General features: G+C 41.9%; 1 protein-coding gene across 1 annotated transcript in view; it reads right to left on the bottom strand.

Annotated features, from left to right (window-relative positions):
• Positions 1-14,083: 14,083 nt before the first annotated feature.
• Positions 14,084-18,654, bottom strand: part of GAD2 (glutamate decarboxylase 2) — a 40,946-nt gene continuing 36,375 nt past the window's right edge. The window contains exons 13-14 of the mRNA XM_017741551.1: positions 17,344-17,433; positions 14,084-16,676 (exon numbers count right to left, since the gene is read on the bottom strand). Of these exons, the coding sequence (XP_017597040.1) occupies positions 16,503-16,676; positions 17,344-17,433 (264 nt within the window). The 3' untranslated portion in view covers positions 14,084-16,502. The remainder of the gene's footprint in view (positions 16,677-17,343; positions 17,434-18,654) is intronic.

The raw sequence follows: 18,654 nt of genomic DNA, 5'->3' as shown, positions 1-18,654 counted from the left end.
CAGGAAAGCCTGTTCTTTTGAGAAGAAATAGCTTTTCTGGTTGGTATTCTGAAATGATCAACAGTGCTGGTGACTATGCAGGCTGAGAGAGGAAACATACACCTGAGCATGGGCCACAGCAGCATCTTCTAGAGCATCCACAGATACTGCAGCAGTACCCAGAACAAGCTCCAGAAGCAAAGAGAGAGCTAACTTAATGCTGGATAATTTCTTGCTGCATATTAAAATGTCCCATTTAATTTAATGTGCAGTGTGTTGTGCTTTTAGGGCTTGGCAGAGGAAAGCTGGGAGAAGCATAAACAGTGTTCTGCTGTAAGTTGGGGCATGTTGCTGTATGTTGCATTTAAATGTTAAGCCACTTGTAGTGTAAGGAAAGCAGAAGTTATCTGCTTCCTATTTGAAGAATATTAAAGACCATGAAGCAGCAGATAGAAAATGAGGACTGGTGAGTGCTCTGAACACACTAAGCATTATACAGCAAATACTCTAATGGCCACATGATTACTCAAGTGCTGAGTTTTGCAAGGAGATCTTGTTTCTGGCACTTTATCCAAATAAAAAGAAGGGGAAAAAATACAGTAGGGGATGTGTAAAATAGGAGATGAATCTGAAAATAAATTTTTCTCTTGCACCATTTCATAATGGTTTAGTATACAAAGAAGAATAAACAAACTGAAATCTATTAAAAAATAACAAGCATGTGTCTAAGAAAGTAATTGCCCATATTAGAATCAGACTAACAAAATAGTTTCCATTTGTAACTGCACATGCAGCCAAATCCTTGTAATTTTCATAGAATTCCGAAAACTAAGTCATGACCACTTCAGAAGTATTTTTGTCTTCACTGGGTTTACAGAAAACTATAATGAGTTTAAAATCACCATTTAAAAACTGAACCACATGGGGTTTTTTTCAGAATATTGGAACTGGAAGGTTGTTGAAACTGCAGTTCTTGTTTTTGCTTGTATTTTTTTTCCCATTTCATCTCTGTGCAGTGAGGTCTCTTGCTTACTAAATATTATGACTAAAGACAGCTGTGTTTATTTCTTTTCTTAAGAAAGTAGCAGCTAGGAAAAAAACCAACCTTCTTCTCTTTTAATTAACCCTTAGAAAAGGTAATGATATCCTTGTAGTCTTAGCAGCTCATAAAGAGAAAGAAATCTACAGCATAGTTTTAAGTATTTTCCAAGTTATTTCAATAAAGATATAGAAAAGTAGCAGATCAGCTGCTAGCCATGAAATGCAGCTGACTTACTGGAGCTTGTCTAAATGCTAACAGTCATTAATGCCTGTTAAATAATAGGGCATACATGAATAATACACTTTTTTCTATACATGAAGACACATGGGCTAATGTGTACTCCAAGGTTTTCATCATCCTCGTTAATCTTGTCTTGATCCCGGTCCTTCTGCTTAAAACATCTCAGGCACATTCCACCTAAAGCTCTTCTAATAGAAAACATCAGCTTAGGGTAATGAATGAAAGACAATGCTTCATTGACCCTGGCAGAGTTACTTTACTTTCATTTACTTTTAACAAACACTTGATTTCCATATATATTTTTGTATATATATCTTAGGCTCTGAGCAGTGCTGTTAGCCATTCATGAAACATTTTCAAAAGACTTCTGTTACCCTTGCATTATGGAATTTTGTGGGAAATAAACCACCCTGTAGAATTAACAGAGAATGTAATCCCAGCCACAGGGGCCTGTAGGAGGCTTCAAAAAACACAGGACCTCACAGTCTCCAATGAATGCTCCAGTTTCTATTTTTTTTTTTGTATAGCAGTGCAGTGATTCTGTATACTCTACTAAATTTTCCAAATGCTTTTTTAAACATTATAGAGTCATCATTTTATAAGTAATTTAAAGCCATTTCATGCATTCTTCTCATATTCAGAAACACAAGCTTCCATGTTTAATTTCTGGTGAAGAATTATTTTGTTACAGTACAGAGCACCCAGAATAAGGGGTAATGGCTCACTGTGCTGTCCAGGAGCTGGGCAAACTTACCCAGTTCAAAATTCTTGTTTCCTCATTGCCTTCCTTGGAGAATATATCAGCATCCACCTTTTTGGAGAGTGACTGGCAATCCTCTCAGCCTTAGCCCTAGATGATGGACCTCCAACCTGTCCATCTCAGTTCTTGTCTGCAGGTTTCCACCCATCATTCTCTCTGGGAGCAGCAGGTTGGAAGCAGCTAATTTTACAGCCTCATGTCCTTTCTATCCTTTGTGCATGCCCAAGATGGCTTTAAAGTTCAGTTCAAAAAAACCCAAAACGCCAGCCTGTGGCAAGCCTGTCCCCGTGACAAGTACAGGGTCAGGGGAGGGTTCCACATTACCCACGGCCAAATGTGCCCCCTCTGTCACTGTGGCTTGTGACCATGTTAAAACACCATCAAACCACACCAGCTCAGGGGACAGCAAGCAGCAGAGATTGGCCACTGGGGTCCTGGGACTTCTGGATTTAGCAGCACTTCTATCTCTGACTTCAACATGGTCAGGATTTCAACCACCAATTAAATTAGACAAGTTGTAGGAACTTACTTGTCTGGGCTTAGCTCCAAAGCACCTCCTATACTTGCAACTTTTAGTTTTAACATCACCTTCTGATATACACTCTCTTGATCTAGAGGAAAGCATTGCCCTCACAGCCAGCTCTCTGGTGTGCTGGGATGATCACCTGTGCTGCAGCCCAGCCCCACTTTGGTGCATGTGGTACTTGCAGCAGATGGTTTGGCTGGAGGTGGTGGGACTGCACTCTCCTCATTCCAGCACAGCATCCTCACATCAGCTTGCCTTGACTTTTAAAAAACCTTCTCACAGGCTTAGTTTTTGTTAGAGTGGGATTGAGAGATAAAAAGGTCAGAAATCTCTCTTCTTTTTGTTGTGTCCGCCAAAATTAACCCTCCTCCTGCACTTCAGCCGCTCCTTCTTAGCGGCCAATTAATGCCTGAAATGTGAAAGCTTGACTTCATGCCCTGCTGTAATCTCTCTGACTCACTCTTCCCCAAACCAGTCCACGTACCTTTGCTTTGAGCTTTTCTTTTTTAAGCTTCATTATGTAAAATACCTTCTACAGAAAAGAAGATGTTTCTGGACAGGAAGTTAACTGCAAAGTACAACTAAGGTGTCTTTTATTAACAGCTTAGTAGGTTTAATTCCACATTGCTATTCATCTCTGTTGTGTGCTTCATTGATAAAAACATTATCTTTATAGACATATGGTGGTAAAATGTGGATGAAAACGAAGTATGATATAAGTATAAACATGAAAGAAAAAAAAAGGAAATGAGGTAGTGAGAAGAGATATTCATGCCTTAAAAACATAAGAAAACAAGATGAGAGGAACAGTTTTATTTAATGAATTTTTATATAGTCATTATTAAAATGCTTAGATGAAAACATGACAGGAAAAAAATTGGGAATCACTGTAATCATATATAAAATAGTGTTTCATTGTACCAGCAGCTTTCTCCAGATAGCTAGCAATGAAGGGTGAAGTATATCCCAACTGCTACCAATGTATTATTAGTCTGCTTACAAATTTAACAATTTAATCACACAGTCCTGCATCAGCTTGTCTCTTTTAAAAATAATGACATCATAGATGAGAATGAAACAGATAATTTCATGTTGCTAAATGATTCACCAGGGCAAAAACTCTAAGGTCTCCTGAACCCAGCAGAAATACAGAGAAATTACAAGAAATGTTAACAAAGAAATTCATTTTCTTAATGATGTCGCATTTAGTGGCTCTCTTGCATGGGTACCAGTGTGTTAGGTAAATCCTTCAGGTCTTCTAGGCCAATGGAGCTCTGCATTATTTACATCTGGTGCTTACATCAGCTTTCTGTCCCTTCTCCTGTCAAATTCAGACTTCTATTAAGCAGTCAAAGCTGGCACTCACTGAAGGCCTTCTTCTTGTGAGAAGAACCAGATCACAATTGTGTGATGTAGAAAACAACTACCTGGTCTGGAAACATCATCCTTTTCATGGAGAAAAACCCATGAAGCTTGGAAGGGCCAGCACATGATACCTTTCATTTCCCTCTGCACGCAAGTGCTGCGAACACATGGCAATTGCTACCATTTGTCTCAGTGCACAGTTCAAAAATGCTTTACAGTCTGTAGTTGCGAGGGGAGGACTCTTTTCTTCCAGCATAATGTGATATTGCAGCATTTTGTATGCAATATGAGCTTTTCTTCCTTCTACTCCTTCAGCCAAATTCTTAAAAAGAGTCAGTGGAAGATACCTGCAGAAGATTAGATATTTCCCCCCCCTGCCCTTTCCCCAATTTAGAAGAAACAAATTACAGTAAGTTAAAAACACATGAACAAGTGGCAGTACCTGTGGGAGTGCCTGCTGCCCTCTCTCCTGTCTCCTGCCATCGTTGTGTCTGCACTGTGCATTTCAGCTCTTACCTCTGATCTCTTCTACTCACTGATAACGTTTTGAAATTAACCAGCAGCATTTGGTCATCTTTCTCTCACTTCTTTTCAGCCACAAAAAGCTGTGTCTGGTCCCCAGGATCTAAGTGGAGGGAATGCTGCATGGTCACAAGGTACTTCACTGTTTCACCAAATCCTCTGTGTGATGCAGGACAGCTGCCAGGCTGCCTCCACTTCTGCAAATACACCTCCAAGGAAATCACACAGCATGAGAAACAAATTCGTGATTTGATGAGACTGAAATGAGGGAATTTACACCGAAGAAAAGCCACATCCATTGCAGAGTACTCCAGACTCAACTTTAATCACTGTACAGTGGCTGATGGGGGGTCAGGTTTAAGCTGCTTCTTTTCCCCACACCAAATTGTCAGAGGCAAAATGGTACAAAAAGACAGAGCTGACTCACTTTGCTGTATTCAGTGCACAAACATGGTCCCATCAGGAGGCAGTGCAAGATCACCTCCATCTCCAGCTGCCTCGTGGCTGGCTGTGAAGGACTCTTTCCCAGGTGCTTGGCAAGGGTCTGGAGCAAAGGAAGAACTCTTCTAGAAATGAAGTGAGGTATGGAGGGAGAAAAGGGCCAAGTGGGCTCCAAATATAACTTGGATCAAACCAGCTTTGATTGATCTTCTAGCTATGCTGGACAGAATTGTGGTTACAATCTCAACGTGTCTGGGATGTATAATTTCTGCATTTCTGAGATGAAGATGGGGCATTAATTCTGGAATGAGTTTTTGTTGATAACCTTACCTGTGTAAAAAAATAGTAAGCTTAATAGACTAAATAGTCGCCAGAGAAAGCACATTAGTTTAAACATAATTTGCTGGATCAAAAATTAAATTGTGGAGGGACACATATATAGTTTTTGTTTCCTCAATACAAGTTCATTCAAGTCAATTTGAATAGATTTAAAAAAAAATCTTTCTCTTATCACTGAACTGAAAATCCATTATTCCTCATCTAAGTCTCTTAATTCTTTTTTTTTTCCTCTTCATTTTTAAATGAAGTAGACAGGTTTTCTTATTTGGACTGTCAGAGCACAGTAGTTGTTACCCAGTTTATGGTGCCTCTTTTAATATATGATAGTCATGTCTACAAATTGAAATTTACCTCCAAAAATGTGTGCAGACCAGGAACCCTTTCTTTAGTCCTGTAGTCATTTGTAATGGTTTGGCAGCACCTTACCTGTCTAGAAAGCAGACAAACACCCATCACTGGGCACCACCTGTCGCAGGGCATGAGGACCTGGCAGGATGTTGCAAGGATGGGCAGTGGCTGCTTTCTCCCACTCCAGCTGACCTCAAAAGCAACTCCCTGTTTGGGCAACCCCTTGGCTGGGAGGTGTGGAGTGAACCTGTGAGCCCTGGGAAAGGTCCCTGAGAAATGGCTGTGGCTGAAGAGATGCTTTCCAGCAGCAGTGACAATCCAGGTTTCTATCTGGCATTTGCCTGTCAGGCCCTGCTTAGGCTCTGGGCTCAGCTGATTTGTTAGGTGTCCCAAATGGCATTGAAACAGATGGACATTAGTTCAGGCAGCCAAGACATACTGTAAATCTTGTTGCTCATAAACTCTGTCCAAGTTCCTTTGCAGTCAGTAGAAATTTTGCCATAGACTTGGGCAGGGTTGGATGACGCTCGGCTTGTGTGGGTGGAGAGAGGTGAGATTTACAGCCACCTTCCTTCAACACATATCTGTCAGTAGCTCGGGCTACAGGGGCATTTTATCCCCTGTTCACAACTGGCCTGGGTTAATTTTCAAGGTGAATCAGGGTGAGAGAGCATCCAAGATTACCCAGCTGGAAATATGAATTGGAGTCATCACCAGCAGGATCTGGCTTCTGTATTTCATCCAGGACTAGACCAGGACTGTGCTTTGATGTGCAGCATCAGTGCCTGTTCCTCTTCTCCAGACTCAAGGGAAATTGTTACCTCTGTCCTGCTACCTTGGTCCTACACTCATCCTTACCTTCTCCCTCCCAGTGCCCTGAAGCCAATGCAGAAGGCTGTCAACACCATACCCTGTTTTATCAACTTAAAATCTTGTAATACCTATGTAAACAAATTATTAATGTGGTCAGAATACATAGGCAAGAAAAACTGACAAATCTGAAACAAATGCAGAAGGCTGAGTTTGTTTCCCTACTCTGGGTTTTGAGGAGCCAAGATGAGCACCCAGGCTACTCCTCCACCAGAACTGGTGGGAGCAAATCCAAACTCACCTCCTTCTCTCTCTCTTCCTCTTATTACTTTGTTACATTCAAATTTCAGTCACAATCTGGATTACTGGTTCTGATCTGTTTCATGGTACTGAGATTTGAGACTTTTTAGGAAATTTCTGCTGTGTTTTGCAACAGTTAATGATTTAGGAGACAACCAGCCCTATGGTTAAGGCAGAGCAGCAGCAGTCTGGGGAGCTGGCAGGTCAGCAGGTCCCTGCCTTTGCCAAAGGAGGGCAATAAATACAGTTCCTTACATCTGTTATAACATTGATTGCCTGAGATCTCTATAGATTTCTTGCTACAGTGGCTTTTCTAAAAATTAACTTCATGCTGATCCACAGCACTGACAGTCTTGAAAACTGTCACTGAAAGGCATTGCAGGTAGATCAACCCAGGGCTGCTGTCTTGAGGCACAGAAAAATGCAGCAGGAGGGTGCCAAGGAGAGTCCCTGGTCCATGCCTTTGCTCAAAGCAGGATCATCTGTTTCTTGCTTTGTCTACCCTGTTCTGAAGACCTCCAACATCCCATAGTTTCCCAAGGTAGTCTGTTTAAAGACTTTATTACCTTCAACACTGAAAAGCTGTTTCTAATAATGATTTGCATCTTTTCTGATGGAGTCTGAAAAATATTTCTTTTCTGAACCTTCATGACCACAGAGGAAAAAAAAATACTCTCTAGCAATCTTCTAGATATTAGAGGAATTTCATCATAATTTTTGACATGGTTTTCAGGAAGACAGTTCAACTTCTACTATTTCCTTGAAGATTACATGTTTTTAGATTGCTAATAATTATTGCTCTCTTCTTAGTATATTCCTGGAAGTGTGATGCCTAAAACTGAATATTATGTCCTTGTTGAGGCTGTACCAGTCCTCACTGTTGACTAGGCCTGAGGGATGACTCAGTCTGTGGTGCAAGCCATTTTCCCACTCATATATTCCAGACTGACTACATACTTCTTCTCTCTGATAAAACATTGTTCAGCAATAACTGAGACCCTTTTTTGAAAGGCTGTTACATAAAGCACCTCCAATCTATGACTGTGATTACTGGCAAGGTTTTGGTAGCGGAGGGGCTACAGGGGTGGCTTCTGTGAGAAGCTGCCAGAAGCTTCCCCACGTCCCACTGTAACAATGCCATCTGGCTCCAAGATAAACTCACCACTACCCAAGCCTGAGACCATCAGTGATGGTGGTAGAACTTCTGGGATAAGATATTTAAGAAGGAGAAAAACAGTGGTGGAGAGAGGAGTGAGAATATGTGAGAGCAACAACTCTGCAGACACCAAGGTCAGTGCAGAAGGGAGGGCAGGAGGTGATGCAGGAGCCAGAGCAGAGATTCCCCTGCCCCGTGGTGAGACCATGGTGAGGCAGCTGTGGCCCTGCAGCCCATGGAGGTCCGTGGGGGTGCAGAGATTCCCCTGCAGCCTGTGGAGGACCCCATGCTGGAGGAGGTAGATGCACCTGAAGGAGGCTGTGACCCTGTGGGAAGCCAATGCTGGGTCAGGCTCCTGCCAGAACCTGTTGACTTCTGGAGAGAAGCCCACAATGGAGCAGGTTTGCTGGCAGGATTTATGACCCTGTGGGACACTCACCCTGAAGCAGGCTGTTCCTGAAGGACTGCACCCCATGGTAGGGACCCACACTGGAGCAGTTCATGAAGAACTGTAGCATGTGGGAAGGACTCAAATTGGAGAAGCTGGTGGAGGACTGTTTCCTGTGGGTGCAACCCCACACTAGAGCAGGGGAAGAGTGTGAGGAATTCTCCCCCTATGAGGAAGGAATGGCAGAGACAACATGTGATAAACGGACCGAAGTTCCACACCTCACTGTGCTACTGCAGGGACAAGGTAGAGCAAATCTGAAATGAAGTTAAACCCAGGAAGAAGGGAGGGAAGGGAGAAAGGTATTTTAAGATTTAGTTTCTATTTTATCGTTATCCTACACTGATTTGGCTGGTAATAATTAGGTAACTTTTCCAAGATGAGTCTGTTTTGCCAGTGATGGTAACTGGTGAGTGATCTCTCCCCATCCTTATGTCAACCCATGAGCCTTCTGTCAAGTTTTCTCTCCCCTGCCCAGCTGAGGAGGGGAGTGCTAGAGTGGCTTTGGTGGGCACCCAGTGTCCAGCGAGGGTCAACTCACCACAGTCCTGCTTGAAGTGACACCCTTCACTTGCGTTTACTGAAACTCAACATATTTTTTCATACTATTTTTCCAGGTTGACAAGATTGCTTTGAATTCAGCTGTTGCCTTTCCCCTGTTCTTCCCAGACTTCTGCACCTCCTTGCATCACACGATCAAGTCACTTGATAGACATAGTCTGTATTTCACAGTCTGAGTGATTAGTGAGGAGCTGAACAAAATCAGGTCTGGGACAGACTTATGCAGAGCTGTTCTCTGTGCCACCTACAGAAAACTCTCTGGATACATTTATCAACCAGTTTTGTGCCAACCCCACCACAGCTTCACTCAGATTACATGTCCACAGAAGGGATTAAGAGCATTTCTTGCCCCTATATGCACCAACGAGCACCTTATTGGAGTGCTGGTGTGGGTTCAGGTCTCATTTGATGAAATTAGATTTGGACCTGAGATCTCATGATGTTATATTTGAAAGTCCCAACCACCAAAACACTGAATGAGAGAGGAGACCTTCTCTGTGAGCCTTTCTTGGTCTTCAGACTATTTTGTCTGCTGTTCCTCTTCTTGTAGCAGTCCTTCATGAGAGCCAACTTTAAGTTAGTTCATGTTCAGTGACTACGTAGTAATACGTAGCAGAGGATAATGGACAACACAGTCAGCTGCTGTGTCTTGGGGCCATGGTTTAGTGGTGGATTTGGCAGTGTTAATGCTTGGACTAAATCATCTTAAAGGTCTTTTCCAATCAAAATGATTCTATGATTCCACAAGTACCAAGAGGGCTCTGTTACAGTCTGCAGAATGATGTCTTTGTGCATGACACCAGGGTATTTTTTGTGTACCCAAGAGAGAGCAGTAGTAATTTTTAAAATTGCAACGTCCTCTGTCATGCAGAAGCCAAACTTGGTGCAGCATTGATGCTGTCTGCTTGGATTAGACCCCCTGGTGACCTATCCTGCCAAATGTGTCCAGTTTTCCGTAGAAGTGGTTTAGTTGGTTCCCTCTAAATACAAGCCTGGGAGCAAGTGAGGCTGCCTGCAATGTGAGGAAAGAGGAGGCCTTCTGTGCAGGAGGTATGAAGGCTAGTGATCAATAACTGCAATTTATTTAAGAGTTAAAAACTGCCATAAAATTGCTTCCAAGCACTGTAATAAGCCAGTAATTTCAGCTGTGTTACAATTGAGGCATCTACAATCAGCTCCAATCACTGGAAGGCCTTTTGAGTTTGATTATTTTTATCTCTTCTTTCCTAATGACTGTAGCTAAACTAGCAGAAGAAAAGGAGAAAGTGATTGCAAATTGTCATTGGTAGAACACAAAGTCTTTCACAGTAGCAAATAAAGGGCAGGCTGTTTCAGAACCAACGGCAAAGTGGTTGAGATGATCCATGCATACCTCTTGGGTGCCAGTGTCATGTCAACAATACATGATTTGCTTGTAGATTTTTCTGCAACACCAGTTCATAAAAACATGAATTAAGAGAAATGGCGAGGGGAGAAATGAATCAACACAAACTGAACCGTGATATGCACAAACAAGGCCCAAGGTGTGTGCCTGAACTGACAATTTTGACCACTACCCTCAATTGTACACATTTTGTACTTCACTTCAATGTGATTATTTCTTTCAACTACTGACATTTATTGAAGTTTTAGCAAATGTGAGATGTAAATGGACAGATGTCTGTTTGGTTAAGCAAGGAAAGCCCTTCTGTAGTAGTCAGCATTGAAACTGATTTGTATTGAAGTTAAAAGGACAGAGTCAGATATGGAGGCACTTGCACTATATCATAAGCCTGCCATTTGTCTTTTGCTGTTGGATATGAATTCCTGAGGCAGTTTATTGGGTCTGTAGTCTTAAAGCAGGAAATAATTTTACTTTTATCCAAAGTTATTACAGAAAATAACACAACGATAAACATGTCATCTAAAAATTTCTGTTAAAGCATCTATTCAGAATTGTCATGAATCCCACTGAATAGTAGGATCTTACTTAAGGCACTCTGCATTTAATTAATATCCTGCTCATTAGTATCAGTATTAATACAGTTTAACTCTCAGTCTCCCAAATTTAATGCAGATAGACTTATCTGGAGCAGCAGCCCAAACTGTTGGTGCAAGAGTCAATAACCATGGGATAAGGGATGGGGATTCATAACTCATCTCTATGTGTTCTGCTCCCAGAAGGGATGTAGGTGTCTGCTGCAGGAGGAAGGCGCACCATCCCACCTGCCCCACGAAGAATCTCTGCAGGCACTGTGCAGAGCTGTTGTCCTTGTTTCTCTGAGCTTTCTGCAGCCAGGAGGGTTTATCATGCTGGTTAAACATGCTGGTGGAAGTCATGCATCTGGGAACTTGTGAAAGGAAACAACGTACGTCCCGAAGTCAAGTTCATCCAAAGAGGAATCCAAACAGAGAATTGCCTAAAAGCTTCATGTTTTATTTTCACAATTTCTCTTGGTCAGAAGGTAATATTGGTGAAAGAGAAAAATTATCATGTGAGACAAAGTCCTGAGAAAAGCTCTGTGCCCCAAGTCTTTTCCATGCTTTCCAATATGGAGCTGACAATGTTACAAGTTTTACTGCTACCAGGCTTGGGCTTCCACTGGCTGACAGTGCAATACAAACAGCAGTGGCTCATCTGCGTGGGGAAATTAGCTGGAACTGTTTGGCAGGGACTGCTGTGCAGTCACTTCCCGTGGTGAGCATTGCAAAGGAGCTCCTGGGGAGCTCTGCTGGGCAGTCCTGGTGTGTGCAGTCCCCGACCACACTGCCCCATCCCCCTTTATACACTGTCTTTAAAGAGCTGCAGGCTGCAGCTGACTGTTTTAACACAAGCCATTTCATTTCTCAGAGCAGCAAAAAACATGTTCACATCAAGTCCCAAACATCTGTTCTTCCAGAACCACTTTCATTACCGGAACAGAGGATGGGTAGGAAAACAGAAGTCCATCATGCAGGGAGTGTAGAAGTGGGAGAAAATGGAAATTTATTGACACAGGGCTATATAAAATAATAAAATTTTCCAGGGTAATGGGAAAAACTAAGTATACCTACTCTGACACTCTCCTGCTCGTTAGTTTAATGTTTGTATCTTTCTGTTGCTATATAATTAAAATCTTACATGGTTTTAATATGCAGTGCAGATCAGATGTCACTAACACACCAGACCCTGTTACTTGTAATGCAAAATCTAGTGTTTCAGAAACACTTCCTTTCTATGGAAGCTGAGGACTCCTTTACAAATTCCACATACTGCAGAGCAGTGCACTGAACTTGCCCTTCCTGATTATTGGTCACAGACCTACAGAAAATTATCCCTAGGGGACTACAGGTCACAGGCTGAGTACTCTAGAGGACTGAGGTTAAGTAATCTGGGCTAACATCATAGATATCTGAATGCCTTTGGAATTCTCAGCGTCAGCCATCAGCTGGAGTGAGAACATGCACAGGGACAGCTGTTTCAGAGTAGTGGGAGAACGGGAGGTCTCCATTCTTGCTTGAATTGCAACTTTTCTGTTCCTGGAGAAAACAGCCTTCACTCTGTTCATGAAATGGGACTTTATAGAACAGGGTTTTTTTCATCTTCATTTGCAATGCAAGAATTTCAGCAGCAAGGCTTTTATTCTATTACAGAAAAGAGGTAGATATTCTTTTTCTTCTAATCTCAGACCCAATTTCTTTCTCCAAAGTACAGTGTAAAATCTATACACCTGCATCCTACACTGCTGTAATGAATAGTGCCATGACCTGCAGCTGTTCTGTCTTTTCAGTGAAGAGCAAAGTCAGGTCTGTTATTCTTCCAGCTGCAGCACTTGGCTTTCCCTTGATGGCTGAATTACTCCCTTTAGTTAGGTTGGCCAGGTAGAAACTTGATGGTTCAGACACTGTAGGACTCAGACATTAGCACATTAAAGACAGAGTTTCGTGGCTTTGCATGGGGCTCTCTTTCTATCTAGAATGAGTTTCTTCTTGGCAGTTAGCCTGGCTAAGTCAGATAAAAGATACACATTTTCTTGAGCTCTGTCTTGCTTTGTTCCTTCCTTAGCCATGCTGAAACATGAGTTCAGTACAACTAACTTGATATTTAAACCTGCCTTCCTTGGAGATGTAGGCCGTTGGGTAGGCGAGGGGTCCTCTCTGGGTCTTGCCTGGAGGCCATTTGCAGAACAAGCAGCATCTGCAAAGAGCCAAAATCATCAAGACCCAATGACCACATCAGCCATGTCCTCGGGTGGTCCATTTGGTGTTATCAGACCAACAACCCCACTGGGCTGAGAAATTCTTCAGCCTCTCATCTACCCCTCAGCCACTCTTGTGGCTGACAAATACAGTACTGGGGCTGAGGATTTGCAAAAGCTGCACAAGAGCCCACCTACACGTTTTTTTTTTCAGCAGTTATTAACTACTGGGTATTGAGGCAAGTCAATCACTTTTACAAGCCCAAGCTTCATGCACTCCTGTGTAAGGGTAGTGCTCAAAAAGGCTAAACCAGTGCTCCCTCTCCCAGTGCCAAATGGAGATCTTCACTGGGGTAAGGACAGTAGCTTATCGCCACAAGTTCTCCCTCTCTGTATTCCCTTACAGATCTCCTAGCTGGGCTCTGTGCAGGTATTCAGCATAGGTGTTAACCTTAAATTCTGCTAGAGACTTAAATAAATGATACAAAAAAAGTCCCATTTTGGGCATGAGATCTCTGACTGCTGTGGCTTTAACAGCATGGTTTTATTTCTCTGCTGCTGGTATTACACTGGGCAGCACTTCAGAGGCTGGAAGAGAAATAGAGCAGATTGGTGGCAGATTTTGAAGGGAGGTGGCCTTGGGCCAGGAGAGACATAAAGATTAAAATCTTAAGTTTTTGTATTGGTTGTTTTGTCTTTTTCATTTCATAGCCATTTTAAATTGTTGCCATTGTATAGTCTGTGCTGTCCTGGCAAGTGCCCTGACTGCTTTCACTACTGTGCTGAAGGCTGATTTGAGTCTGTGGTAAATCTGGGGATAAGTACTTGTGAAATAAAAAGACAAAACAGAGCATCGAAAAATTGATGCTGTCTGAGGAGGAAAAAGCAACTAAATCCATCTTGTAAAGATAAGGTAAAGGAATACCAGATGGCAGATTTGCCCTTGTATGCTGGTGCTGAGTACTGCCTCCAAAAAAGGTCTGGAGTACTGTCTCAGAAAAGGTCTAGTGGTGGAGTTTATATTTTTATGTTACAGTAGTGAACAGAATGCATCTTGCAATGAAAAAATCCAGCAGGAGACATAAAAAGTTCCAATTAAACATTCTCTTTATTGGGGCCTTGCTCCAAAATGGCACAAGTGATAAACGCTTAGAGTGCTCATCAGTGCTGCTAATGAAAAGACCCAGAGTTGCATCTTACACTTTTATTTGGATTTAGATCAACACCACAAATAAGATACTTTGGTCAAACACAAGAACAGATTGCTATGCCGCTCCTTCCTGGCTGCAGTAAGTACAGTAATGTGTAAAAAAAAAAAAGAGCTGGTTCTCCTGGAACACTAAATGTAAATCTTGGATTGGCACATACATCTAATAAATACGCTGTTTGACTTAGCACTTTAAAACGTAATTGCACATGCAAGATGTAACCAGGCTACTGATCACCTTCATCATTGTCCCTGTCCTATTTTTACTTTATAAGTTCTTTGCTTGCCTTTTTCCCAGCAAGAAAAAAGAATATAATTCGCTGCTCTACTCAGTATTTCAGTGATTAGTGCTGATTTTGACACGTTTAGCAGAGGTCACATTGAGGCCTTCCTGATAGAACTGGTATCTCCTCTACAGCTTGGCTTGCAACACTATGCAGATAGCAATGGAAGTCCACTGAAGTGAAGTGAGGTGAGAGGCCTGCCCAGAAGCTGACGAGGAGAGGTTAACACCAAGCAAAGATACAGTAGAGGGACAGGCGTGAATGCAGTTCTTACACTATCAAGAGTCAATACTACCACCACACAAATAATGACATATCAATAATATATTGTACAAGCTTATACAGCAACACATGTTGATTTGCAACATTGTACAGTTTAAATCTAAAGTGCACAGCCTCAATCTGAGGTGACAAAACAGTACTATCAATATAATAAAGGCAACACAATTACAGACACTATTTATTTCCTCTTAGGTCATATCCTCATATTACATTGAATCAATACTCCATTTATCTATTTTAGATGAAATTAAAACCACATTGCACTTCTTTTTTTGTCTTCAAGTATTTTAGAGACAGCAAAACAATATTGCTTTACAAACACAAGTTGGCCATTTAGGCAATGTTAAAACCAAAACTTTAGTAGGGTTATAAGTAGACAGGTCTAAGCTGCAGAACTCTTACCAACACTTCCAGATGTTGCAAGGAGAAAGGATAAATTTCAGTTTCCATGCCAGAGACACCTCTAAAGCTAAGGAATGAAGCATCAAATAATTTCTGCAAGAGCTGTGCCCATGGTTGTGAGACTCTGTAGGGGCTGTTCTTTGGCAGATGTAGCCATATCTCAACTTTGTTGTAGACAAGGATGGAGTCCAGCACTGTGAGAATCCTTTGACAAAACAGTTTGTTAGATCCCATCCCTGTCACTCAGATTACAGTCACATTTAATTTAGGCCTTGTCTTGCAGACTTGTACATCTGTAAGAAGTCTTTACCTTCTTAATGTAACTGCGAGGTTTTCAATAGAGTTTGGGACTGCTCACAGCAGAAATAGTTTTGAGATAAGAATTTACTCAGATGTGGCTTTTTTTTTTTTAATAGGTTTTTTAAACACAGAACACAGAAACCATCCAAATACAACCTTATTTCAGTCTTGATTAGCACTGTATATTGATTGTGCGTCTGCTTAGGCCACGTGGGAAACATAATTAGGAATAATAGCATCCTATTGTTGTACTGTAATTGATCTCATTAAGTGGTTGTAAGAGCTGCAGTCCTCTTGAGGTTTTTCAGTAACCAACCCTGGAGATGTACAATCCATATGACATGGAGAAAGAATGTATTATGTGGGCTTGTCTTTTAAAATAAGCAGTAATAAATACTTGAGGCACCTCCATCAAAAAGAAAAAGAATTCCAGTTAATTTTCAGCTTCTGTCCTTGCAGTTTTATAACCCATATAAAATAAAAATATATAGTTTACAAAATAGGATTTTTTATATATATATATATATATTTCCTTTTGTAAAACTATACTTATTTAAATACATTTGAAATGTTGCTATAGGTAAATTAGAAATTCTCTTCTAATACTACGAAAAAGGCAAAATTCTTTCACTTTTAAACATACAGCATGTATATTCTGCATCTCACCACCCCCTCCCACTTCCCCCAATTTGATTTTGTCATAATTTTGGGCAACTTTGGCATCATTCAGTCTGATTGCTTTTAATTTGAAGTAATTACTGTGTTAAAATTTGGGGTAAAATTTTAAGTATCTTCTGGTCTTCCTTATGTGTTTCAATGAAGCTTTTTGTGCAGCTATTTATTAAGGAGGCATTCTAAAACTCAGGAAAGGACTTTAAAGGAGCCATGTTTCTCGATTTTAAACTGTACTCTACTCCAACGCCACAATATAGAAATAGATTTACTTTGGAACAAACTACAAATACATTCGCACAGTTTGTGACAACTTAATTGTCTACTTAGAGGTCCAGGAACAGATTTTCACACCCAGTTATTATAAATCTTGTCCCAGGCGTTCTATTTCATCAATCAGGAAATCAATGTCTTGGTGAGTGGCCGCAGGGTTTGAGATGACCATCCGGAAGAAGTTCACTTTGTCTCCCAGGGGCTGATAGCTCACCATGGTCGTGCCATACTCCATCATCCTGGCTTTTATCACTGGTGCCACCTGCAGGGTAACAAAAAGCAGGGGATGATGATGATCATGATGACTATTATTACTGTCATTATTATCATCATTATTTTCATTATTATCATCATCCTCATTAGTATTAAAATAGGGTATACTTTCTTTTATTATAGAAGACAGAGAGCTACAAGCAGCCGAAATGAAATTACATCCAATATTAATAAAAACATTAAGCCCCCACTAAGGAGTAAATGTCACATTGAAAAGGCATTCAATTTATCGCATTTCTTTGCCCTCCTCTTAAAATGACTGGGGAAATTTCCCTCTGCTACTTCCTCAATATTGCTGACAGGGACACAGTAGCTGTTTTTTGTATGTTCAAAACATGGCTACAATTGTTTTCATATGCCAGGGTGCTGTAGCATTGTTGAGCTTTTGCTGCCCTTGCTGGGTTTAGTGACTGCAGTTCACAGTAGCTTCAGTACATGAACATGTACATGAATACGTGCTCTGGAGCTCAGGCAAAGCCAGGGAATGCCACACCTGGACACCAGTGCAGGGCAGCACCAGACTGACCTGCAGTAAAACAACCATAGAGGTTGCCAGAATCTCACCTTGCCCTGTGCCCTGGGAGATTGTTTTGGGGATTGCCTGCCTGCAAGGGTTTCACTGCCTACTGCAGGATACCCTGGAGGACACTGCTCACCTTCATCAGGCGGCTCGTTCGCTCTTCGCTGTTCTCCATTCCACGCAAGCTGGGAGGTATGTACCAGAAGCAGACATTGGTGTGCTGAGGCTAAGCACAGAATAATAATAGTTTACGTTGTAAGAAATGCTCATAATATCTCAATTGCAATTAAGTTCATGCCTTCCCTCCCTCTCATACATCATCTTGTGACAGCAGTCAATGGTTTCATTATTGTGGTCCACTGAGAGTCATTGTCATTATTAATGCAGAAAAGATAATTTTGAGCAATTTATTCCCAGGGCGTCAGATGCAGAAACACATCATCCAGCTGGGCAAATATATTTATGCCTTTCTGAAAGGCATCTAGATTTTGCAGCTCTTGTCCCCTCCAGGGGCTGAAGGGATCATGTGGCTAAGGCAAGGGTCTATTACAGATAATTTTGAGGTGAGGATTGTGTCATTTACTTTTATTACATGACAGAATAATATAGAATCTGATTCTGTAAACAGGAGCCACAGGTGGTGCATAAGACAGTCTAAGATTTTCTTACATTTAATGAAATTTATTACTCCTCAATTTGATTCAGCTAGCTGCTGTATTAATATGCATGCACCACAGCATCTTAGCTTGTTTGACATCTATGGGAGCACTAAGCAGAAAGGCATAAAGTAAGAACTAGTTGACATTTTGTGCATTTTTCCCATCTCTCAACAGTTGCCTGCCTTGGTATGTTCCTTGTTGCTGGATGCTAAATGCATGTTACAGCAACTCCTCCTGCTGCCAGTTCCTTCACTCATCATCAGACCCAGTGGACCAAAGTCAGTGATGATGTGAGAGGTGGGGGAAATAAATTCCACAGTGGTATGTTGATATGAGCCTGTAATCTCTGAAGAAACATAGTGATGTTCATCCTTGCTCTCTTTTACAGAACACCAGCTAACTTTGTAACGGAGGTTTCTACCAGGCCTGTCCCCAACCCTGACAGCTGGAGAGGCTGCCCACAAAGCGATGGCCGAGCACAGCAGAGGTACAGCCAGGCAGCCCAGGCTGCACTGCCTTTCCCTGGGTACTGTGCTCCAGCTGAGCTCCTGGCATCCAGGGCTCCCATCTCAGCCAGACTCCCTCCAGACTGCCTAGCAATATTTGCACCCCAGACAGTGGTGCAACCTCTGTCCCATGAGCCAGCTGGGCTTCCAAGCACAACCAGCCCCTGCCCTGCTGATTCCACCCCATCACAGCAGGGACCTCAGTGCAGACAGTCCCTCCAGGTCATCCATCCCAGTTCCCCTGTGACTGCCCACCTAAGAATGCTGATAGAAACGCTCTGC

This window comes from Corvus brachyrhynchos, unplaced genomic scaffold, assembly GCF_000691975.1.
Source record: "Corvus brachyrhynchos isolate BGI_N302 unplaced genomic scaffold, ASM69197v1 scaffold167, whole genome shotgun sequence".
Classification (NCBI taxonomy): domain Eukaryota; kingdom Metazoa; phylum Chordata; class Aves; order Passeriformes; family Corvidae; genus Corvus; species Corvus brachyrhynchos.
The sequence above is the reverse complement of the archived record's forward strand: the minus strand, read 5'-3'. Positions and strand labels throughout refer to the sequence as shown.